Source organism: Camelina sativa, chromosome 1 (assembly GCF_000633955.1).
Source record: "Camelina sativa cultivar DH55 chromosome 1, Cs, whole genome shotgun sequence".
NCBI lineage: Eukaryota > Viridiplantae > Streptophyta > Magnoliopsida > Brassicales > Brassicaceae > Camelina > Camelina sativa.
Genome location: NC_025685.1, coordinates 11,110,156 through 11,135,220, shown reverse-complemented (window position 1 = coordinate 11,135,220; position 25,065 = coordinate 11,110,156). Strand labels below are relative to the sequence as shown.

The 25,065-nt window shown below is 35.1% G+C and overlaps 3 protein-coding genes, 1 long non-coding RNA gene and 1 pseudogene across 6 annotated transcripts; 4 read left to right on the top strand and 1 right to left on the bottom strand.

The window, feature by feature from the left end:
- On the top strand, nucleotides 1,428-2,657 carry LOC104706678 (annotated as a pseudogene).
- On the bottom strand, nucleotides 4,528-7,983 carry LOC104787792 (VAN3-binding protein-like). 2 transcript variants are annotated; one of them, XM_010513432.1, is made up of 7 exons: nucleotides 7,548-7,983; nucleotides 6,964-7,074; nucleotides 6,233-6,674; nucleotides 5,884-6,132; nucleotides 5,728-5,777; nucleotides 5,377-5,434; nucleotides 4,528-4,961 (listed from the first exon to the last, which is right to left on the bottom strand). In XM_010513432.1, exons 1-7 carry the CDS (start codon nucleotides 7,869-7,871, stop codon nucleotides 4,747-4,749), a joined length of 1,449 nt encoding a protein of 482 aa, XP_010511734.1. In that variant the 5' UTR covers nucleotides 7,872-7,983; the 3' UTR covers nucleotides 4,528-4,746. The 2 variants fall into 2 exon arrangements, with proteins under 2 accessions (XP_010511734.1, XP_010511742.1); XM_010513440.1 differs by having other exon boundaries at nucleotides 6,964-7,071.
- LOC104787782 (nicotianamine synthase 1-like) lies at nucleotides 16,226-17,430 on the top strand. The gene has a single exon (XM_010513419.1). The coding sequence runs from the start codon at nucleotides 16,315-16,317 to the stop codon at nucleotides 17,191-17,193; it is 879 nt and encodes a 292-aa protein (XP_010511721.1). The 5' UTR covers nucleotides 16,226-16,314; the 3' UTR covers nucleotides 17,194-17,430.
- LOC104787772 (leucine-rich repeat extensin-like protein 6) lies at nucleotides 21,780-23,460 on the top strand. Its single transcript, XM_010513408.2, has one exon. The coding sequence runs from the start codon at nucleotides 21,922-21,924 to the stop codon at nucleotides 23,212-23,214; it is 1,293 nt and encodes a 430-aa protein (XP_010511710.1). The 5' UTR covers nucleotides 21,780-21,921; the 3' UTR covers nucleotides 23,215-23,460.
- LOC104787765 lies at nucleotides 23,720-24,807 on the top strand. 2 transcript variants are annotated; one of them, XR_768034.2, is made up of 3 exons: nucleotides 23,720-24,021; nucleotides 24,243-24,379; nucleotides 24,472-24,807. It is a non-coding gene; the product is annotated as an uncharacterized LOC104787765 (long non-coding RNA). The 2 variants fall into 2 exon arrangements; XR_768030.2 differs by having other exon boundaries at nucleotides 23,720-24,379.

The following is a 25,065-nucleotide window of genomic DNA, read 5'->3' as shown; positions in this document are numbered from 1 at the left end:
GCTCAGCAAGCATTTATTCAATTATAAATATCAACTTCAAAAGAGAAACACAACACTCACAACCAAAACCTACATCCGCATAGCTAAACACAAGATGGTAAACCTTTTGCATTAATTCAAAATTGCCATATATATTTTTAGATTTTTTGCTTGCTTACCAATATATTCTCCATCTCATATCACATCTAATTTTATCATCTTCAAAGGACTATATAAATAATGTCTCAATAGCAATACAAAAATGCATCAATTCATACACTTGAAGTAACCTTCCCGGTTGAGACACTTGATTTGGTTTTGGCGATAAACAGGTGCATCTTTATTCTTTTATTAATTTATTGGTACAAAATGTTTATGCTTTCTTTATTTCATCTCTAATACCCTTCTTTTCTTATCTTAGATGGTTTAAAATCTATTTATTTGAAAAAAAAGAAGATTTGGTTTCACGTGAACATGCAACCTTCCAGTTAGTGGATAATCAAAATTTTTTTTGTTTGATTTATTTCATATCTAAACTTATTTTTTGTTTTGGACTCCATGTAGTTATGTACTTATGTCACAAATGCATGTTGAGAAAGAAACCAATCTGAGTTTAGCACATGGTGAGCTGCTCACCTTTCTAGGTATCCTCTTTATATTTATTATTATATATATACTATTCTTTTGCACTTACCAAGCTTTTCGGTTTTTGGTACACCCCAGAATTTTGCTTTGATCCATTTGTATATCTTTTCAAACAATTGGGAGCCTACGTTGAGGCCACAAAGGAGGAAAATATGTTGGAGGAGGAGAAAAGAAAGAGATGAGTTTGGCGAAGTTGTTCAAAGTTTTTGTTGAATGATAATTGTTTAATTGATTCCAAAGTAACTATTAAATGCTCTATGTACTTTGTAATGATTTAATAGAATAATATGTGAGCATGATAATCATGTAATTATATGATAATTTAGGATTCTTTTTCTTGTAACTAGACTAATATTTTATTGTATATGTATTAGCGGGTTGAATATAAAAATAGTAAATAAAATTGATTTAATTACGACTGTAAAAAACAAATTATTTTGTGTGGTATACGGGTGAAATCCTAGAATTAGCATTCAAAATACAATTATACAATATAAATACAAAAAAAAAAAAGAAAAAAATAATAAATAAATAAAATTTAAAAATTTTAGTTAGAAATTGTTCGGCGGTGTACGGCAGGTTAAAATCTAGTAATATTCAAACATTTTGTAACCACCAAACTAAATTATTTACTAGCTAATAAATACGGGTTGCCTTCCCTGTGCCCGATCATCTTCTTTTCCTCCTTCTTCATCATCCCTCAAATTCATTTTCTTTTCTCCTTCTCCATCATCCCTCATATTCATCTTCTTTTCTCCTTATTCATCATCCCTCATATTCATCTTCTTTTTTCTTCAACATCCTCTATTACATGCATCCAATATGGTTCCTTCAGAGTTGAACCTCATTCGGGAGATTGTAGGGACAATAGGTTAGTTCTGACTCACAAATTCTTAACAATTATGTCCCTCATTTTCTGTTGTCTGCTGAATTTTTTTTGTTTTTTACTTGGAATGATCCTGCTTGCAGGAAACGTCTGTGCTCTCAGTCTATTCTTGTCCCCTACGTAAGTTTTACCTTTATTAAAACTATAATCTTCTTAAAATCTTGAATTCTAACCGATCGCTTTATTAGAAGTATATATATATATATATATATATATATATATATATATATATTCTCTTAGAGAAGTTTTTTCCAAACTTATGCCTTTTGTTTTCGTTATAAATATTTTTCATATTACAATTATCTGATTTCCTTTGGGATAGTGAAAAAGAAATCCGTCGAAGAATACTCCCCAATGCCATACTTGGCAGCTTTGATGAATTATTTGGTTCGTATGCTTTATGCCCTTTCTATGGTGCACCATGATAGTGCATTACTCGCTTTGCTCAGTGGTATAGGGATCGTCACAAATATTGTTTTCCTAGTTATATTTTTCATGTTTTGTGGGTACAAAAAAAACGGCTGATTATAACTGCTATTTTAGTCGTTGAACTCGCTTTTGTAGCTGTCCTTGCTACAATAGCACTGACTCTCCAACACTCAACGTCCCAGACGACATTGAGCGTTGGAATAGTCTCATGCATCTTTAACACATTAATGTATGTGTCTCCTCTATCTATTATGGTAAGGGAGTTTTGAATTCATCTTGGACCAAATTATTGTATGCGTTTTAATTTGAACTAATCAATTTGTTTTGTTTTGGTTTTGGAGAAAATGGTGATAGAAACTAAAAGTGTGGAATTCATGCCATTTTGTCTGTCTCTAGCTGGTTTACTTAATGCTTCCGCTTGGACAGCTTACGGATTTCTTCCGTTCGACCGTACATGGCGGTGAAGTTCTTGTTTTTCCAAAATTATGAACAAAATTTTTTATATGTTTCTACATAACTGATTTTCTGTAATGATATCTTGTAGATACCAAACGGAATAGGCTGCGCACTTTGATTGGTCCAGTTGATCTTATACGGTGTTTACTACAAGTCGACCAAAAAACTGATGGCGGAAAGGCAGTGTTTGATTGTGGTGTAGGACGTCTCATCTCGTAATAGTTGGGCTTCTTCGTTGGTTTTAGGCTTTATCACGTTTTGAATAAATGCTTCATTGGGTTTTATGTTTGATTATTATTAAGAAGAGATCAGGATTAGGAGCTATAGTGTTTATCTCTTCCTTGGTTTTTAGATTTGAATTCCTTTGAGATCCCAAAATGACGTTTTACTGTACAAACTATTTAATCATACTAATATTGATTTGGAAATACGTTTTTAATTTAACCTTAAAAAGTGTAAATAATCACATCAAAATTAATGCCATTAGGATTAAAAAATCGTAAGGTTAATAACCTGATGAAACTAATAGCATCTGATTTGTTTGGATTCAATGGGTTTCGGGCTTACTCATGATAAAGCGTCAACTGTGAATCTATATGCGATTATTGTGAATATACCACTATTGGAGAACATGGTTCTGGTGAAAGCACTCTTGCTATTTCACTAAGCTGGTATGAACATTCTAAGCTGGTATGATTAAAGTGAAAGCTAGTTGCATGCTTTGTTAGATCTCAAAGCATGTTTAATCCCACTGAAATTAAATGAATTTACATGAGTTTGTAATGTTTGATGAAGCAAATCAATGGATGACAAGTTCACATTCTTACATATTTTTTTAATATGAGAAAGTAAAAGTTAACCAAAAAATAAGCAAAACATATGATAAATATAAGCAAAATATTAAGTAAAATACTTTACAAATGTGTTTTATAACAAATAAAATACTCTCAGAATGTCATACCATCTCTTTTTATTGTCAAATTAAGATTTTGGTAGCAATTCACTTTCATGAATCAGTTCAACCAATAAAATTTCAGTATATTGCCACGAAAAGATTAAGAATCATCAGGCACCTCAATACCACTGATTCTTGATCTCATATTCTATAAGTTTATTGCCTTGTATTACCAAAAAATGATCGAATTTCTACCGCATATATCTTAGGAAAATGGTAGGAAACAAAGATTTACTTCTATTTTCCTACGAATTTTTTTTTTCTAGGAATTATCTCGTAAAAAAACATAAACGATAAGAATTTCGTAGAAATTTCCTATGAAAAGAGTTCACAAGAAGTTTCGTAGGTAATATCGTCGGAACCAAGAAAGGAAAATATGACCATTTTTCTTCGAAAATATTTATGGGAAACAATTCCCTTCAATTTTCCTAGCAAATATTTATTTTGCATGTTTCTGCCTTATAATTTCCTTATATTTTTCTACCAACTGTTTTAATATTAATATGCAGATATATTAAATAATTATTGTCTCGCGGTGTACCGCATTTTAGTTCCTAATCAATATGTATACTAGATCCATTAATTAATTGTTAATTTATAAGTTATAAAAAACATTATTTTTGAAATAAAATTCTCATTTTTACCAGAACATTTCATAACATCGGTCATTCACCACCGTCAAACGCCTATTTTCAACGGCACATCGAAGGATTTTTTTCGGTGAGGGGCATGATTTGAATTCTCCAATTCACGTTTGAGATCCCAAAATTATGTTCTACTGTACAAACTATTAATCATACTAATATTGATTTGGAAATACGTTTTTAATTTAACCGTTAAAAGTGTAAATAGTTACATCAAAATGCCATTAGGATTAAAAATCATAAGGTTAAATAACACAATGAAACTAATACCATTTGATTTGTTTAGGTTCCATGGGTTTCGTACTTACTGATGTTACAGTAGCGTCAATCACTCAATTGTGAATCCATATGCGATTATTGTGAGCATATCTATTAAATGACATGGTTCCGGTGGAATCACTCATGCTATCTCACTAAGCTGGTATGAACATTTGAAAGCTGGTATTATTAAAATGAATACATGATTGGAAGAATGTGATGTTCAATTTCAAACATAGGACAAAAGCAAGATCAGCATTTTGATGTTCCCAATATATGTGGGGAAAATGGACCCATCAGATTACCACTTTTTTATATATATAAACTTTTAAAAAATTACAAACACCAAAGAGTTGTTTAACCAGCCACCCTTAGAGGGCCCATTTCATCCTATATTATATATACCTTTACCAAAAGACATTACTGAAAAACACCCTTAACTTTCTCCAAGTTCTAATTCGGCCCCTTAAATCTTAAAACTACTACTCATCCCTTCATATCCTATATCTGTTATTCCTCTCGGCAGCAACAGCAAGAAGCCTTGAGACACCTTGTGTCCACATTTCATACTCTCTCTGGCTCTTGCACTCAAATTCTACAATCCCTCTCGGAACTGTCTTTAACCCAAAGTATCTCAAATCCTCTGCTCCTTCCAGCAAATGGCGGCCTGGCCAAGCCGGAATATTTTTGATCACATCAATCACAACATCTGAAATAATTTATAAGAAGAAGAAGAAAAGGTTAGGGCCATTAGGCAAAGAAAATGTAACATAGAGTCTTGATATTCACATTTCAAAAGAAAGACAACAAGAAAAAGAAAAAAAGTTAAAGATGGCGTCTCCTTTTGTTTGTTCTGAACTTCTGATCCTCTGATCACTTTAGTCCCAAAACCCTTTTGCTTTTCTTTTTTTCTTTTCTTCTCAAATCCCCAAAATTCAATTTAGACCCACATCAAAGTTTAAATTCTGATACTATTGATAGTATTAGTAGATAGAGGCAAAGCTAAAGTATCCATCTTTAGTTATGTCACTTTAGTACTACTGTATGAGAATATCAAACTAATCCTGTCTTTGAACTGATTAGAATCTTGAATGATGTTAAGGAGGGATAATACGGACACTTACTTTTATTCTTCTTTGTGAATGTCCCTCCAACATGCTTGCTCTTCATCTTCAACATAACCTTCATGTTCAATAACCAAATCAAAACCATAAGAATGATGCCAAGAAATGGTTTTAATCAGAGACTAAAGCAGATCAAATGACTTAATTGGTTTCTTTATGCTTATTTTCTCGTAGTTTCTTGGTCTATGAGATCTCTTTTTCTGTGTTCCTTTGTATTCTTTTAACAAGATCCACTAATTCGCCAATAATGTATCTTATTCTCTCTCTTTAATCTTTTTTTTTTCCTCTCTTCAAAGTTCATCAGATATAAAAAACTAGACAGTCGAGACACAAGAAAAGAAGGAATCTTACTTGATTAAGCCTGTTTATGTAAACTGAGACTATTTTCCAATGCAGATCACCTGCCAAAACCATAACACATTTTAGTTAGAAAAATTGATCCTAAGAAACAAACCATCACTTGAAACCAAAACAAGAGACGCAGTGCTAATAACATAGCGTATTCACCTTTGCGGGTGCGTTTAAGAAGTTGGCAACCACGAGCGAGCCATTCTCTGTTGCAATGTCCCAAGAAATTATCCTCAACTAGAAATTCTCCACTGTGACTGCTGTTCGAGCTGCCAATGCTGCCGTTACCATTACCATTAACATTGCTACAACCTCCAGGATTGATTCCTTTATCCATTGGAATAACTGATGCAATGTTCCACACCTCCTTCATCGCTCTCGCCTTCAATGTAGCCACTCCTCTCAAAGCTACACCAGAGACACAAGAAAATAAGACATTCAGTTTCTAAAAGACATTATTTCACCAAAATGTCAATGAACTGAGAACTAATTAAAACTTAGAAAGTACCTGTGGCAGCTCCAGCAGTTAACGTCATGATATCTCCAGCGGACCGAACATTAACAGCAGAGCTAACAACTGAAGCTAAATGATCCCTCTCAGCTCCCATAACTTCAGCAGCCTCAACACATTGAGCAGCCACAAGAGTTGCAGCAGAAGCAACAGCCATATCCGTTTTAGCCATATTCTCATCTTTCCCAGAGCTGGAAGAAGCAGCAGTTGCAGCCGCGATCGCAGCCACCGCTGCAGCCACACCAGCAACGGATACAGCAGCGTGTATCTGAGCATTTTGAGCCCTGGTCTCTTCCTTCTTTCTCTCCCTCCGATCTTTTATCCACCTTCCCACAGTCTTAGACTGTGTAGTTGTTGCAGTGATAGGTCCTGGAGTTGTCCCCGTTGAACGGAACTGAGCGTTGTAGTTGTTTGTAATGTTGTTTGATCGGCAAAATTGCTGCATACACAATTAAAGCAAAACAAAACGGATAAAACAAATGAAGCAAAAAACTAAATAAGGTAAAAACTCTAACAAGAAACCAAGATTGCTTTATATTAAAATACTTCAATAATTTAATAGTAATCACAAAAATCAAAGAATGTTTCATCGAAGTAACCAAAAACGAAGATTATATGATCTCTACGTAACGGTGAGGACCATAATTAAACAAGTATATTATCGTATCTTAAGAGTCATTAGCTGCAGAGATTAAAGAAGAGAACATAATGAAGAATGTTTTTTGAACCTTAATGTCGTCGACTTCATGAGGAGAAATCGGAGGACTGTCGGTTAAAGAACCATTGAGAGGACCGCTGCTGTGAGAAAGCCGACCAGATGTTCGTGGCGACACTTCCTGCTGCAATCAAAAGCATCGGCATGAGAAGAAGACAAAGAAAAGAACAGTGAAATTGTTAGCTTTTTGACTTCAAGAAAACTCCAAACTTTGTGATTATGTATAGGGCCCATGAAAGCCAGGTGAGTGTTTTAGAGAATCATATCGTTTATTAAGGATGTTATATAATTACACATCATTACGCATGAAAAATTTCTCCTATTGTGAAACTCACTGATAAAAAGTTAATGATTCATGATGCTGAAGAAGAAGAAGAAAAATGTGATCTTTAGACTAAAATCGTACTTGACTCACGAAATTGTTATGACCCTTTTGGAAATTTCGATGAGACTGAGCACACATAAGGTCAAATTGAGGAAATTAAGAGAATCGAGACAGAACAGAACAGAGAAAAAAATTGTCTTTTTGTCTGTAAATGCTCTGTTTTTTTTTTTTTCCTTAAAGAAGAGCGTTACAGAAATAAATAAAAAACTTACAGACTGAGACAAGATACGATCCATGACCATCTGAGAAGTTTCAGAGCAAGCGAAGGAGAAAGGGTTTCCGGAGACGAAACCGTTCTCCTCCGTCTCGTTATCACCGGCGGTGATGGGTTTTTGTTGTTGTTCCTCTTCGAGAATGACGGTGGTGCTTTCGATTGAGGCTTTTGAGAGGAGTTGCTGAGATGGAGTGAGGGCTTTAGAGACTTCGTGAGCTGAGACGCTCCAAGAGCGAGATAGAAACTCCATCGGCTCTAACGGTGTCTCCGGTGGTCGGAAAACTGGGTCGGACCGCCATGGAGCAAACACTGGTTTTTCCATTTTTACTGAGAAAGAGAGAGAGAGAGGTGGAAGACAAAGATGTGAATGGGTTGCAGTGTGTGTGTGATAAGTGACAACGAGAGAGAGAGAGAGAGAGAGAGAGTTATGTATATCACTCACAGTGCTTTTAATTTTTTCTTCTGCTTCAATGCTTTACTCTCTCTTATTAAAAAGAAACAATTTGATAGTTAATTAAAGGTGAACTTAAAGGATTTTAAAGTTAATTAATGAAATTAAAAGATTTTAAAGTTAATTAATGAAATTAAAGGATTTTAAAGTTAAATAAGGGGTTTAAAGTTAATTTTGCTTCTAAAATAATTAGTTCACTTAGCTGTCAATTTTCTTGTATTTAATTGCATCCTTATCTCAATTTTATACTACAATGTTTTCATTAAAATCCTTTAAATTTGTCATTTTCTTAAATTGAAAAACATAATTTTTCACATTAAATTTGGGTCGATTTGGTTTTATCTTCTTGTAGGGTATAGTATTTTTTATTAAGTATGAATTTTATGAAAAACAAATTCTCAAATATTTAGTTTTATTAAGTATTAAAAATTTAAAAAAAAAAAGAAGGGAAAATGGTAAAATTTTAAAAATGGTGAACCAAAAATGGCATTTTGAAAAACAATCCCTATAAAAAAAAAGCAGAGGGAATATGTTTCTTTTGTGTTTAAGATATTTGCACTGAATGACTTGAACCACGATTATGTGAATTAATAACAGTCCTATTTAACTTAAGACTTACACAAACAATACTAATATTTCACTTTTATTAAACAAATGAACAAAAATTTAGAATTTAAGAAGGCTCTGACTTCTCTCCTCTATCTTAAAAGAGTGATAAATGGAAACAAGGCATAAATGATAAGGGACCTCATGAGTCATGAGTGACCTGCAAAATGCGGCAAATTCATCATTATTGAAATATTGGCAGGAGAAAGGTGTGCTCAACTTACATCATTCCATGGATCCTTTGTTAACATTAAAATAAGTTGGTATATTTGTTAAGACCATGATTTGGTCAACGCTTTTTATATGTTTCGCTTATATATATTCTCTTCTTCTTTTTTTTTTTTTTAAAACTTCATATGTTAGTTTATTTTTTAACTTGATTAATTTTTTTTGTTGGCAATATAAATCAAATTTATGGATCGTAAATGGCAAAGTAATCTATTGGACGGAAATCTAGAAAATGAAAATTTGCACTTGGACTCTTAACTGGTTGATGGATTGGCGTTATAGTTTGACAGACAAGGAATACAAGAAAAATATAATTAGGCGTTACACTCTGATAAACAAGGAATACAAGAAGGAGAAGACTAAAAAAAGAATTGTGAAAATTTAAAATAATGAGACTTGAAAACCTTTTAACTATACATATATAGTTTTGGTAAATAGACCTTCCAATTTTTCTTTTAGATTCAACTCAAATTGGTTTCTTGGACATGACTCATGAGTGTCAACCAAAAAAATGGTGCGAGCTAGAGCCAACCTTCGTTGCTGCTACTTGTCCCAAGGCCACAAACATTTTAACAAAAAAAAGATAGGAAGTAAACAGAAAAAGGCATGCATAAGTTATTAACAACTCGTTTGTCCAAAAAAAAAAAGTTATTAACACATTGGTTTTGTTGTGGTGAGAGAAATAACATGATCCAATCTCACGTGGCTCACATCAACGGCATAGGACGGACCCACAATCTTGTTGCTGAACCTGATGGTTGGTCTGGACTCTGGACCGGACCGAAGAGCTAGCTACAGAAAAAGGTACGAGATAATACGTGGTCGGCAGCGAATGGAGGAGTAACGGTAGTGGACAAAAGGGATAACCTCAGCAGAATTGGTCTCATTTGGTTATAAAGAAAGAGAGTATAATTCTTTATGTGGATACTAATGTTCTCTCACCCTTTCGAATTTATTCCATGTGTTCATCATTTTTAACTGTTTTATAAGTATTGTTTTTAGAAGCTATACAAGATTTTTGTTACGACTTCTATTGCAAAAATATGCATGCACACATAACGATATAATATTTTCTAAAGGAAGCTTAATTATTAGCATTGTTTTTTTTTTTCTCGTAAAGAGGCTATATGCGTGAAATGTAATTTCTTTTGTGGAATCCCTGATAACTAGAAGTAGTCCACCATGGTACTATATACATATTCATGCACTATTGTGTAACGTAGCGAATTGTGATCACGCTATAAAGGTCGTCGAAAAGAGATATGGCACTATGAAGCTGGATCGGATCACAACATATTTGGGCCATTTGATGGGCTAGACCCTGGGAGAAACTGAAATTCTTTTAAAGCAGGTGTGATAGATTATTTGGCTGGTGGATGGGCAAGTTCTTCATCATAAAAGTTCGACATGTACCTCTATGTCCCTAAGGTTTGTCCTTTCCTTTAACCACGATTATGAAATTTATTATTTTGTACTTCCTGTACTACATATAAAATTTTAGAGAAATCATTGGCTATATGTATGCAGAAATTTCTTGTCATGTAAATTTCAAAGTATCTTTGCCAATTAGGTAATGAAAGATCACTTGATTTAAGATTTAAAAATGTATGGGGGTAAACTAATTCTTTGTTATTTTCGTAAAATCTAAAAGTATTAGTAATGCAAAGCAGATACACAATAATCATCATGTAGACAATTTGAAATAGTCATATATACACATGTACATGAGAGTTTGATTTGCTGTAGTGATAGACTCCTAGGTGAGGATCTATGCCCAATGACACACTTTGCAAGGTCTTGAAGAGGGATGAATGACATGATGAAGATAAATGGGTTGAAGATGCAGCGGAATGGAGAGATGAACGGCGGAGAAGGTAAAGAGGTGGAATTGCAGCGGATTGAAGGGAAAAATGAAGTGTACTTCTAAGAGAGATGGAGATCTCTTAGACTACAGGCTTGATTACAACTTAGATATGACACACTAAGAAGTAAACAAGTTGAGAAGATACTACACACTTCTCAGATCAAACAAGTAAAAAGAAGGTTTTTGATTAAAATGTTTGATGAGTAACAAATGAGAACTACATGGTGTTTTTATAGTAGAAGGGGGCACGAAGTAGAAGAGAAGAATTAAAGGCCTAGGAAATCATGCAAAAGCTTTAACAAGGTCAAACTCATGCATAATGTCTAGAAAATTACAAAGCAATAAATGCAAGTTTGAATAAAAGAAAAAAGATAGAAAATGAGCTAAGACAAAGAGATGGGCCTTGGACCACGAATCGGGTTGGCAAAAGGGACTTACAACATGTTACTTAGGCCTCATTAAAAATCTTGTCAAGAAAACCCAATGGGACAAAACTTGACAAGGGAAAAAGAGTGCTTAAGCAACACTTTACCCTTTACCGAACACCTTGAGCTGTGAGCAACATCCAAATGGTTTGAACCACATCTTCCTGCTTCTTGTCCAGCTCCTTGATTAGTCCATTGATATCTTGGTTGAACCTCCTGGATCTTGACCTTGTTAGAGTACCAGCCGGAACGATCAACGCTTCCTCCGATGCTTCCTCCGTACAAGCTGCTCCTCCGGTGCTTCCTCTGGTTCAAGCTGCTCCTCCAATGCTTCTTTTGGTTCAAGCTGCTCCTCATGTCCATGTTCATTGGTTGAGCTGTCCATGGTCTCATCATCCTCTCCCACTTGAAAAGGATTTGACCTCAAATCTGAATTATCTGCATAATAAGGAAGAAGATCAGAAACATTGAAACTACCATTCACTTTGTACTTACCTTGAAGATTGAGTTGGTAGGCATTGTTGTTGATCCATTTGAGCACTTTGATCGGTCCATCGATCTTTGGCACTAGTTTTGACTCCTTTTCATCTGGAAATTGTTTACTCCTCAAGTGTACCATTAGTTGTTCTCCAACCTCAAAGATCATCCTAAAACAACCATTGGATTTATGATCATGCATCAAAACATCTTCAATTTTGGTTCTCGCAAAGAATTTGGGCAAAATAAAATCTGGAGGCTCCTCTTTTGTACCTGCAAAGTAGTCAATACCTTAGGCAAAGAACAAGTGCGTCATTATTGTCATGGTACAAATCTTAGCTTGATACAGATCATTATCCTTGTAATTTTCTGACTTTTCTTTGAATAAACGTAACCTTTTCCCATGATTTTCTGAATGTAAAATCCTGATAATCAAAGCTCTAGAATCATGAAAAACAAATTGGGTTAAGGAATTACTTATCTGGATAATGCCTTGGGTATGATTGATGCTCATCATGGTTAATGGAAGTGGATCTGGGGGTTCTTCTTGGATCAGTATGAAGCTGCTGACATCTTGGTGCTCATCTTGATCCAAATCAGGTGAATTAAATCTTTTGTCTCCTACTTTCTTTTCAGTTTTTCTTATGCGCTTCATGACTGCTCTAAAATCTGCTATTGGCTCTTTTGACAAAGACAAACGAATCATATCTGTGTGAGCTAGGATAAAAGTATCCTTGAGAAGAAAAATACTTATCTTATGATTGTTGGATATGAGCACAATTATTGCATCGGGTGGTTCATCTTTGAACATCAAGAAAGCTTTGACAATTTTTCCATGCTCCAAGTTTATTGATTTAACTAGTAAGAACGCAAGATCTCCTACATCAAAAGGAAACAGTTTTATCACATTGAAAAATAGCAAACAAATATTAATGTAATTGTTATCAAAATAGAGTTTTAGGGTGGAGCATCCTTGGGTGATGGAAGTTGTTTTCCTGAGATATTTCCAGCTTCTAACTCCAAAATGATAAATCATATGTTGACATATATCTGGTGGTTTCTCCTTAATTTGAACAGAACATGTTTCTTCTCCAATGTACTTATGCTTCTCCATGTAACATGTTCCTTTCTTAGCACTTATGAGATAGAATAAATGCATTATACTTGAAATAGAGAAATCAAAAATATGATCTTTCACAGTTGGTTTGCAAAGCTCATTTTACAGTTTACAATCACACAACTCTTTTTCAAGCAAATGTCTCATGTCAGAAAAAGGTTTAACCATTACGTGCTCAGTTAGAGTTCTAAATGGTTCCAATGCAATGCTACACAAAAAAATTCTCAAAGAAGAGTTAAAATCAAGAAACTTTTTAAACAACAAACCTTTTGGCTTAAAGAACTTTTCAAGGGCAAATATTTCAAAAGTTGGAATCATTTTGTCAAAAACAGATTTTGAAACACAAAATTCTTTCACATTTTCTAAACAAAAACGTTTTTCATCTTGAGTAGAAATCATCACAAAATAATTAGGGTCTGTCCTAACCAAATCATTATCCTTAGAGTGCTTTCTTGGATAGTCACAAATATATGGTATAGAGACTAGGTTTGGCACAATTTTGATCTGCTCCAAATCACTAATCAATGGCAAACTCATTTGTGTTGATTCTAGTGATTCTTCTTCCTGAACCTGTAAAAAGGAAATAATGCTACTTGGTTGCTCCGGTTCAAAATGGGTTAGTTTTTCAAGCACAAAATCACATTGGATAGAAGAAAGATCACACTTAGCTTGAGATAGAGTCATAGGTCCAATTGGTATAGCGAGATCATCCTCAGCAATGAACTGTCTCTCCTTGGCTTCTTCTCCAAGTTGTTTCTCCTCGGTTCTCTCTCCAAGCTGTTCCTCCTCGGGGTCGGGGTGATCCTTTCTTTCAAACTCCTTATTCTCCTTTTCTTGCTCTGCTTGCTTCCATTGTCCTCCATTAGAATCTGTACCTATCTCAACACTTTTGGGAAAAGACAAGTGCATTATACAAGAATTGGAATTTTCTAAACCTTGATCAATTACTTTCTTGGATTTTGAAAGTGTAGAATACTTACATTGCTTCGGTTCTCCACTTGGTTTGAGTGATGATTTTAGACTTTGCTCATGAACGACAATATGTTCAGGGACCTGCTTTGGTTGAGATGTTGACTTAGCCTTCATCTTCTCAAATTTAATGTACTCGGTTAACGCCTCAAAAAGATCTGACTGCGTCTTTGCCTCCATGGATTTTGGGGTTTTCTTTTCATCAGGGACTAAGGCTGGTTTCTTTTCAGGAACTGGTTGGATTGTGCCATTGGCTTGGGGAACAAAGTGTAGCGCTTTTGGAGCATACTTATTCCTTAGAAGCTTCTTAAGATCTCTCCACGTACAGTGTGATATTACAGTGTGATATTTGGCTCCTTGTAATACCAACAATCATCAACTTCTTGCAACCACCATTTGTAAGTGTCTCCTGTGAGTTGGGTAAGTGCAAAAGCTAATCTTTCATTTCTTGGGATGTCCTTATAGTAGAATCAATCATCCATGTTTTTTTCCCACTCAAGGTAGTCTCATTTTCCTGAAAATTTATAGAGTTTATGAGCTAGAGAAATTTTAGAATGAATCACATATTTAGATTTGGGAGTGTGAGAGGTTTTCTGTGGGCTGCTCCGGGTTGATCTAGACATGTCGTTTGGTGGCTTGGGTTTAAGATCTTGGTGTTGCCTTTGACGCCAATTTGCTTCTAGATTGGTTTGATTCAAGTGAATAGCGCCAAGTTTTGCATCAAGCATGGTTGTCATAGCTGCGGTGAAAGATTTAAGGATCCTCCTTTCAAGACTAGATGTAGAAGACTCTTCCTCTTCCGAAATCACCATGGTACCTGCAAAGAAAATAAAGATCCACAAGTAAAAAGTTCCAAAAACACGCAAATGGAAACGAATCTGGGAAACATATAAAAACGAAACCAAAAATTCTCAAATCAATTTTCAAAAATACTAGACTCTTTCCTGATTCCAAAACAGTTGATTTTGTAATTTTTGAACGAGTAACACATTTTATAAAATTCTCGCAAGATAAATAACAGATCTGAAAAAAAAATAAAAAGTGACGATTGAAATCTCAAAACCTGGTTGCAAAGTGGCTCTGATACCACATGATAGACTCCTAGGTGAGGATCTATGCCCAAAGACACACTTTTCAAGGTCTTGAAGAGGGATGAACGAAATGATGAAGATAAATGGGTTGAAGATGCAGCGGAATGGAGAGATGAACGGCGGAGAAGGTGAAGAGGTGGAATTGCAGCGGATTGAAGGGAAAAATGAAGTGTACTTCTAAGAGAGATGGAGATCTCTTAGACTACAGACTTGATTACAACTTAGATATGACACACTAAGAAGTAAACAAGTTGAGAAGATACTACACACTTCTCAGATCAAACAAGTAAAAAGAAGGTTTTTGATTAAAATGTTTGATGAGTAACAAATGAGAACTACATGGTATTTTTATAGTACAAGGGGGCACAAAGTAGAAGAGAGGAATTAAAGGCCTAGGAAATCATGTAAGAGCTTTAACAAGGTCAAGCTCATGCATAATGTTTAGGAAATTACAAAGCAATAAATGCAAGTTTGAATAAAAGAGAAAAGATAGAAAATGGGTCAAGACAAAGAGATGGGCCTCGGACCACGAATTGGGTTGGCAAAGGGGACTTACAACATGTTACTTAGGCCTCACTAAAAACATTGTCAAGAAAACCCAATGGGACAAAACTTGACAAGGGAAAAAGAGTGCTTACCCTTTACCGAACACATTGAGCTGTGAGCAACATCCAAATGGTTTGAACCACATCTTCCTGCTTCTTGTCCAGCTCCTTGATTAGTCCATTGATAGCTTGGTTGAACCTCCTGGATCTTGACCTTGTTAGAAGACCCGCCGGAACGATCAACGCTTCCTCCGATGCTTCCTCCAGTACAAGCTGCTCCTCCAGTTCTTCCTCTGGTTCAAGCTGCTCTTCTAATACTTCTTCTGGTTCAAACTGCTCCTCATGTCCATGTTCCTTAGTTGAGCTGTCCATGGTCTCATCACGTAGAATATCCAATGAACATCCTGAAAATGTGTAGAATCACTAAGAACAACACTCAAATTCGTATCATACATGTGTTGACCAAAACTAAGAAAGTTGTTTCAACAACTGTCAATATATAGAAGACGATCTATCTCCCAATTCCATCTGATTTCTTCTTCACATCAATTGTTGGCTTTTGTATAATTCATTAGTTTATGTATGTTAACGGTTGGTCATATATAGTTCATACGTGAATTCAGTTTCGCGATTTTATATATGATTGTAACGGAAGTCAACTGTTGCAAAAAAAAAAAAAAAAATTATAACCGAACATGTAGTATGATAGCGTGATTCGTTGAAAATATATTTTGTTGGAAGTCACATGGACCAAGAAAATGGAAATCACATGGATTCCTCCTTATAATGAGCTGTCAAACGTGAGAAATAAATAGATCTCCACATGACATGAATCCATTGTGCCAGTATATAAAGGGGCGCTAGTACGGGGTTTAGGGCACAACACATAAGTTTTCTAAACAACTTCCCTATCTTTGCCAACTACCTAGATCGCTTATATATATATATATATATATATATATCAAAATATCCCTTATAAATATTGTCGACACATGGCTTGCCCAGAGAATCAATTTGTGACTCAAATCACCGAATTGTACGAGAAAATCTTGAAGCTCGAGAGCTTAAAACCTTCCAAGGAAGTCGATACTTTATTCGGACAGCGCATAACAATGTGCTTGCCCACGGATACACAAATTGACTTCTCAAAGATGAGCCAGGATGTCCAAGACATGAGATCTAATCTCATCAAGCTACGTGGAGAAGCCGTCGGATATCTAGAGCAACACTTCTCCAAGTTATGGGGATCTCTCGAAGACCCACTTAACCACATAGATCGATTCCCTACCTACGCCAACTACCTCAACCTAAGTAAGCTCGAGTACGATCTCCTCACGCAACACACGACTCATGTCCCAACCAAGATTGCGTTCGTGGGATCGGGTCCGATGCCCCTCTCGTCCATCATCTTAGCTAAAAGCCACCTGCCAAACACGATGTTCCACAACTTTGACATCGACCCTCAAGCCAACGCCCTCGCCTCCCATCTTATCTCACGTGACCCTGACCTCTCCGCTCGCATGATCTTCCACACCACTGACTTACTCAAAATGACCAAAGAGGTTTTAAGTGACTACGACGTGGTTTTCTTGGCTGCTCTTGTTGGATTGGACAAAAAGGCAAAGATTAAAGCCATTGAGCACTTGGAGAAGCACATGGCTCCTGGATCACTTCTCATGCTCCGGAGTGGTCATGGCCTTAGAGGTTTTTTATATCATATCGTTGATCCTTGTGATCTTAAAGGTTTCGAGGTCTTGACTATGTATCACCCGATGACCGACGCATTTGTCAACTCAGTGGTGGTCGCACGCAAGCTCGGTACTCAAACCACGACAGTAAGGGATAGTGAGGTTCGTAGCGGCCAGATCTGATGCAACTCAGCAACGGTGCCAATATATGTACAAGGTATATGACTAATAAATAATCCTGGAAGTCCGTATTTATTTGTTGTTGTCATTTAATGTCTATGTGTGTGGTGTTTTATATTTTACGATCCGTGATTATGGAGTACTATTATTAAGAACTAAGCACCAGTGACAGTGGTGTATTGTTAATCGATTTCTCGATTATTACATGAATATTAATTGGTTGATTTCATTTTACTACAAATAAACAATACATATGCCCTTCATAGATACGAAATTCAAGCACGTACTCCTATACCAAAAGTCAAATTAAATTGTAGATTTAATAAGAATTCAGGTACGATTGATAAATATAAGGGTTTGTTAGCATTTTAGTAAGTTTTTGAAACTTAATTGTCAAAAACATACATACACTATTTATAATAGAGAAAATAGGATGTTGTGAGATAGATGGTGGTATAGATAGAATTATGAGTGGACTTAGGGGAAGGAAGAACATTACTAAAAGGTTTTAGTCAATAGTTTTGAGAAAAAAAAAGAAGAGAGAGTGAGAGGGAGAAAGCGGATAAATAGGAGAGAGAGGAAGTTGATTTGATTTTTTTGTTTTTTTTTTTGAAAAATTTCTTCTTTTTTATATTCCAACAATCTAAAACAAAAATGCTGGCTAATGAAAATTTATTTTAAAAATTTCTAAAGATAGATAAAAATCTATATTTTTTTTTTGTAATTTGATATGCAGCTTGTTTGATGATTTTATTTGAAAATGTTAAATATGTTTTCCAAATTTTGTATCTCGTACATCTTATTAAGTGTACAGATGTCTGTACATATTATTAAGAGTACAGATGTGTGTACATAATATTAATAGTACAGATGTCTGTAAACATTATTAAGTGTACAAATATAACTTGTTTAATTCTTTGGGTTCTAGATGTCTGTACAAATGTTTGTACTGCAATGGTTTTGTAAAAACTACATTTGTACACTTTATAATGTGTACAGACATCTTTACTTTTAATAATGTGTACACACATCTGTACTCTTAATAATGTGTACGGATACAAAAGATATATATAATATATTTAAAATTATTAAACAAAATTTATATCAAATTTTATATCAAATTTTAAAGAAAAAATATAGATTTTTTGTATTTAAAAAGTTTTCTAAAAAATTACATTAACAATTATTTGAAAAAATCAAGAAATGAAAAGAAAAAGAAAAATACAATGGCATAAATGTAATTAAGAAGATTGTTTAATGGCAAAAAAAGCTAAAAAATAGACAAATAGTGATAAAAGTGGTTTTTTCTAATTATAAATAGTGAATGTATTTTATTCCTAATTATGTTTGAAAAATGTATCATTTTACCAAATATCTCTGAATATAAATACCTTTCAAGAATTTGGTGAAATACGACATGATAGAAAATGTAGAAAAACTATTTAGCTCCTATATATATATCCTCAATGACTTCTTTTTTTGTACTATTAGAGAAATTTGTTTTCTTGGTCAATATATATTATACGGTAAATACACAAACATCGACATCAAAAAGATATATAATAGACGAGCAAGGTATTGGACTCGCGACGAACGCGATCTTCGTTTGGACTTTGGTCGTGTGTTGGGTGAGGAGATCAAATTCGATTTGTCGTTGGAGAGCTCCCAAGATCTAGTGTTGGTCTAAGTTTCCAATGGCTTGACACGTTGTTTGAGAAAAGTGGGGATAAAAAAACGACGTAATAGTCACTTAAAATCTGTGTATATTGAATACGTCGGTGGTGTGGAAGATCATGCACTTAAAGAAGAGAGTAAAGCTCAAGCCATTGAGCACTTACAAGAAGCACATGGCTCGAAGCGCGTCTCAAATTAGAAGCTCTCGTGAGCTTTCTTATATCACTATTATATCGTTGTTCTTTGTGATCTTAAAAGCATCGAGGTGACATGTAGCTTAACTCGGTGATTTGTTTTAGGGTTACTAGCTGGCCAACATATTTCGGCGATTCATTTGGCTGAGTTAAAGTTCAGCATATTTTTTTTTCAAATTAGCGATCAATTGTTAAAAAATATAACAACAACTACAAAACAAATTTAATCAATGTAATTTACTGTTATTTCTATACTTTGTTGTTGACAACTACAAAACGAGTAAATTATGAAGACAGTTACTGTCATCTAAAATTAGCGCATGGTTTGTTTTACATATGGGTTCTCAAGCAATTATTTTGAGTATGATGTACTACTATGAAGATGTATTGGATGAGTGAAGTAGTGTCTGTGTGATTCAAGACGTGATACATGATTGTTGTTGTTTTATGTGTGTGAGAAGTTTCTAAAAGGTTTGAGAATACAATATTGAAGGACGATTTGAGGATTAATTAAAGAGGAAAACTATTATTTATTGTGATTAAATTGGAGTTTTACAAAGAAAAGGAAAATAGCAAAAAGGAAAAAGGCATTTTCTTATGAAATTTGTAAATTTCTTATTGATGGGTATATAAGGAGGTGTTGGGCATGTCCTAGAGAAGCAAGAGAGCTGAGGCATCAAAATAAATCCTAGGGAGCTTTATGTGTTTGTGTGTGGCTTAGTTTCGCGGTTTGGTGCTTGTGTTGTTCAAACTTATTTGTTCGTCGGTGTGACGTGTGTGTGAAGGTTGCCCAAGAGAGTTGAAGATCTGAAATCTAGGCTCAGGGGGAGTTTAGCCAAGGTTAGGTTATCTTGGTTTGAATCTAGACTCGGTGTGAGTTTAGCTAAGGGTAGAGATTTATCCTTAAGATTTCATGTTATAGAACATAGCGGTGAATTAAGAGGGTTGTGTGAGTTACGCGTTTGCGAATAGGTTGTATTTCCTTTCTTGTTCTAGTAGAATCAAAATCTGGACGTGGTCCGGGAGAGTAGGAAAAACTGAAACTTGTTAACAAAGCTCTTGTGTTATTTACTTTCTGCACTTTATTATTAGCACTTTAGTGAACTGGCCCAAACAAAAACAAAAAAATCTATAGCTGAAACGATACAACTTTTCCAGGATTAGTTTGTAGCGACATTATTAAAAAAAATTCCACAAACAAGTGGAGATTATATGATTCTATCAAATGCACTTGTGTTATAGATGAATGTGATGTCAGTATGAATCTTTGGCAGTTAATCAAATATTGTGATAATTAATCGTTTGACCTAGCTAGCCATCGAACTTGATTTTGAGGAAATATTCGGATAAGCAAAAAATCTCGAGTGGCTTGGTAACTAAAATATAAATAACAGTTGCGTATAAGTGTACATACGTATTTACGGATCGGAAGTCAAAAGCTTCGGTATTAACTACACGCCAACCCTCATAATAATTTCAGTACATGAAACCAAAAAACATTATGATCCTCAGGTGATTATTAATCATGTGAATGAGCTTAAATTGAATTATTTAAAGAACTTTTTTTAGTTTAAAAACTTGAAATTATATGGAGTTCTTAACATAGATCACAAATAGTGAAGAAGACCACTAGTCTTAGAGACCATCAAGTTGTCTTAATTAAAGTAAAGATCAAGGAGGAGATTTTGTTTCTGTCCCAATCCACAGTTTTCAACATTTTGGTTTGTGTTCATGCTTTTTAGGAAAATTAATACTATATAGACAGTATAGGGATAGGTCATCGAAACCGTGTTTCTGGTGGTAATTAACAAGTAATAACCATCCGATTATTTTACTAAATGCATCCTATGAAACTATGAATGGATACATAATACATATTACATATGGTTTGTATGCTAGATTGTGTTAACGGAGTAAAACTTGTGTCGAAGAAAGAAGGCAATCGTCGTAGACCTACTTATCATATGGTTAAGAGCCTTTTCTTTATTTTGATAAAAACTTAGTACTATAAAGCTTATTTGTTAATTTTAAAATTATTTACTGTTCTTCTAACACATGTAGTTCAAGAGTGCATATGCCAATATTGTCATTAATGGTTTATTCAGGAGTTACAATGATTTCTGGCTTTACTTTTTTTTTTTTTTTTTGCAAAAGTAACTTTATTTTATATTCTTTCAATAAACCAATCTTTATTTGTTTTCATAAAACAAAAAAATTATAATAAAACGAGCCCTGGAAGCTGTTAGATCCATGGGGGCCAGCAGCAGGTGACCACAATTTTAAAGAGTTTTTGTTCGCAGGTTCGACCTCGGACTCTATCTTTTATAATAAACATCCAGAAAACTGAAAGAAACATTTTTTTTTGGGAGAGTTCTATTAAACCTTTGCATAGTAGAAGTGTTTATGCTTAATCGAAATTTATTTCTTGAAAAAGTCGAATTTGTAAGATACGTATGTACACAAAGGTTAGACAATGTGAGTAGATGATGCATGATTAAGGTATTTTAAAGAACATTCTTTGCTAATTCTGACCTTCTCTACCAAACCAACGAAAGTCAAATCAATGCTCCCCTGTCACCCAATATATATATTTTCTTTCTCAAAAACTTATCAATCATCACAGTTGAATTAATCATCTTTATGAAATATTAATAAACATTGAACAAACATGTAAACAAAGACCGACTCTTCATTAATAACCATTCTCTACAATTATTTTTCCAACATATCAAAATACAACTTTTCAAAGGGAAGTGGTTACACCCCCAATTTGTGTATATACATATGCTACCTTATAGTCCCATTTCCAAAAACACAATATCCATCCATCTCACAAAAACTCTCTCATCAGTCATCATCACTCATGAAAGAAGAAACCTTCTTTTTCCGGTGGCGGTTCTTGGCCTCTGGTCTCATTTTCCTCTTCCTTCTTCCTCAAGCTTTCACTTACAATACTTATCCGATCTACCCGTGCTTCCCACATGCTCCTTTCCTTCCTCCAATTGCAAACCCAAGGCTCTTAAAAGCTTTCGCAGCTCTTCAAGCTTGGAAGTTCACCATAACCTCTGACCCAAACGGCTTCACTTCTAACTGGTGTGGTCCTCATGTATGTAACTACACAGGCGTGTTTTGTGCACCGGCTCTAGATAACCCTTACGTCTTAACCGTCGCTGGTATAGACTTAAACCAAGCTAATATCGCCGGTTATCTCCCTATAGAGCTTGGTCTCTTAACCGATCTTGCCTTGTTCCATATCAATTCAAACCGTTTCGAAGGTCAACTTCCCGAAACTCTAAAATGTCTCCAGCTTCTCCATGAGCTTGACGTCAGCAACAATAAACTCTGCGGTGAGTTTCCTTCCTTGATCTTCTCCTTACCTTCTTTGAAGTTTCTCGACATTAGGTTCAATGAGTTCGAAGGAGATGTTCCTAGCCAACTCTTTGACCTAAACCTCGACGCTCTCTTCATTAACGACAACAAATTCCGGTTTAGGTTACCGAGAAACATAGGTAACTCTCCCGTTTCGGTTCTTGTCTTGGCCAACAACGATCTCCAGGGATCTTGTGTACCTCCAAGTTTCTACAATATGGGAAAGACGTTGCACGAGGTCATTCTCTCGAACTCACAGCTAACCGGTTGTTTAAACCGAGAAATCGGTTTGCTTAACCAGTTGACGGTTTTTGACGTGAGTTACAACAACTTGGTGGGTTCTTTGCCGGAGACAATAGGTGATATGAAGAGTTTGGAGCAGTTGAACATCGCGCATAACAAATTCTCCGGCTACATTCCGGAGAGTATCTGTTGGTTACCAAGACTCGAGAACTTCACTTACTCGTATAACTTCTTCTCCGGTGAGCCACCGGTTTGTCTGAGGCTTCAAGAGTTTGATGATCGTCAAAATTGTTTACCTTCAAGGCCAATGCAACGGTCTCCCGCTGAATGCAAATCTTTTGCTTCTCATCCTATTGATTGTGGTTCTTTCGGCTGCTCTCCACCTAGTCCACCGCCTCCACCACCGTCTCCTCCACCTCCACCGCCATCACCGCCGCCACCATCACCTCCACCACCGCCGCCACCATACGTGTATCCTCCCCCACCACCACCGCCACCACATGTGTATCGGTCACCATCGCCACCGCCTCCGCCTCCTTGTTGATCTTCCACGGGCGGTGCATGACTAAGGCGTCTTTTGACCTAGTGGGATGCAATAGTTGAAAGTTGAAACTGCCATCTGTTTCGGTGTTGTGTTCTACGTTATGTAACGCTAGTGTTCATTTTATTGTTTCTTGTTTTTATTATTTATTTTCTTAAGAATTTAATTCTCAAAAAAGTTGAATGAGCTTCAATTGTTTGTGTGGTAAAAAATATTATAGTTAAATGAAAATTGAGGTGAGATATACTATTTGTAATTTGACCTGGCGAGACGACAAGTTTATTAAATATGATCACGAGTCGTTTCTTTCTCTTTCCCATCGGTTACATTCTCGTACTAGTGGCTAAGTCTCAATCCGACAATACAAGAAATCATATCGAGTCTAGTAATTGCACGTCCCATTGTACATTAAATTTCCACCAAGAATACCAAACGGACGGCCCCTTTGAGTTAGGTGTTTCTTTTTGCCTCTCCCCTTAGGTCCTCTCCATCAATGTACCTAACAAGTTTCTTATAAGTTTGCTAATAATAAAACAGAATAAATTTAATGTAAAAAACTTAATTTTTACTAAGCATCAATCGTTAGGATAGATAGATGTTTTAGATTTTGTTAGAAACATGTGTGTGTCAACTTGTATGATTGGTTGGAAAAAAAAGAAGAAAAAAAGTTTTTTTTTTTCCTCTCTGTCTCTCTATCGAAATAATTATCGTTTTGAGTTTTGATTGCTTGGTGTTTTTTTTTCGTGGAAGAAGTCTATAGCTTTCTCGTCTAGGGGTTTGTGTGTGTGTGTGTGTTTAGAGCTGTTGTTGGTACTGTTCTTCTTCATCGCCGCTGATTCTGATTTTTTTTTCCCCATTTTTTGGGCAAATCATTACTCTTGCAATTGAATTTCATGTGTCTTGGTTTGTTTGCAATTGAATCTTTGGGTTAATCAGTGAATCAATTCTTGTTGAAAAGCTGAGAACTTTATTAGGGATTTGAGAATTCTCCAGTTAAGAAAGATTCTCATCGGATCAATTTGGTTTTGTAGATTATAATTGCTCTGTGGACTCGTTGGTGGCTTCAAAATCAAAACTTTAATACACAATCTAACAACAAATTGGAGATCTTTAGCCTCGTTTGTATTAACTATGGCATTCACTGTGACATCTTAACATTGAAACCGAGGTCTCTATGTTAACCTTTTATATTGATCCTGAACCATTTGGATATTATTAGATTTAAACTTTGTCTGAGTATTCTCTTTCTTACTCTTGAAGCTATGACTGAATTGCAAATGGAGGTAGATACCAATTCTTCATCGCAGGAGTCTGTCCTGAAGGAGCATGTGCCTCAAGTCATATATATAGATGTAAGAAATGCGTCGATGTGTATATAGAAGGTTACAAACTGGGCTGTCTGATTTATTACTTTTGTGGATTGTTGCATAACATGTTTCCTCATCTCTGAGATGCTTTAGGTACCTGAAAAACTTAGCTATGCATTACCTTATTCTGTAATTTCAGTAAAACAATTTATTGAGGCAACTCTAATGTTGTCTCTTCTTATCCTTTCTTGTTTGTTCTCATATTTATATATTTGCTTCCTCTTGTTGATCCAGATGTTCTCGTAGAAAATGTGACTTCAACTGATTCATAACACATTATTAGCCAATTTCGGAACTGTGGGAGATGAGCAAGTATTATTTCTTGTTATTCTTTTAGACAGTGGCAAATTTTTCGTCATCTACTTTAATGATGTATGCCTAAATACAACGCAAACATGATCTATTGCTAATGTTTTGGACTTTGCTTTAGAGATGGTATCTAATTTTTTTTTTTTGACAAAAAAAAAAAAAAAAAAAAAAGAGATGG

Coding starts and splice junctions, on each gene's coding strand:
- LOC104787792 (XM_010513432.1), bottom strand. CDS start 7,871: ATGGAAAAACCAGTGTTTGCTCCATGGCGGTCCGACCCAGTTTTCCGA. Junction 6,133..6,232: donor AACTGCTGGAGCTGCCACAG/GTACTTTCTAAG, acceptor TCTCTGGTGTAG/CTTTGAGAGGAGTGGCTACA. Junction 5,435..5,727: donor ACATAAACAGGCTTAATCAA/GTAAGATTCCTT, acceptor TTGAACATGAAG/GTTATGTTGAAGATGAAGAG.
- LOC104787782 (XM_010513419.1), top strand. CDS start 16,315: ATGGCTTGCCCAGAGAATCAATTTGTGACTCAAATCACCGAATTGTAC.
- LOC104787772 (XM_010513408.2), top strand. CDS start 21,922: ATGAAAGAAGAAACCTTCTTTTTCCGGTGGCGGTTCTTGGCCTCTGGT.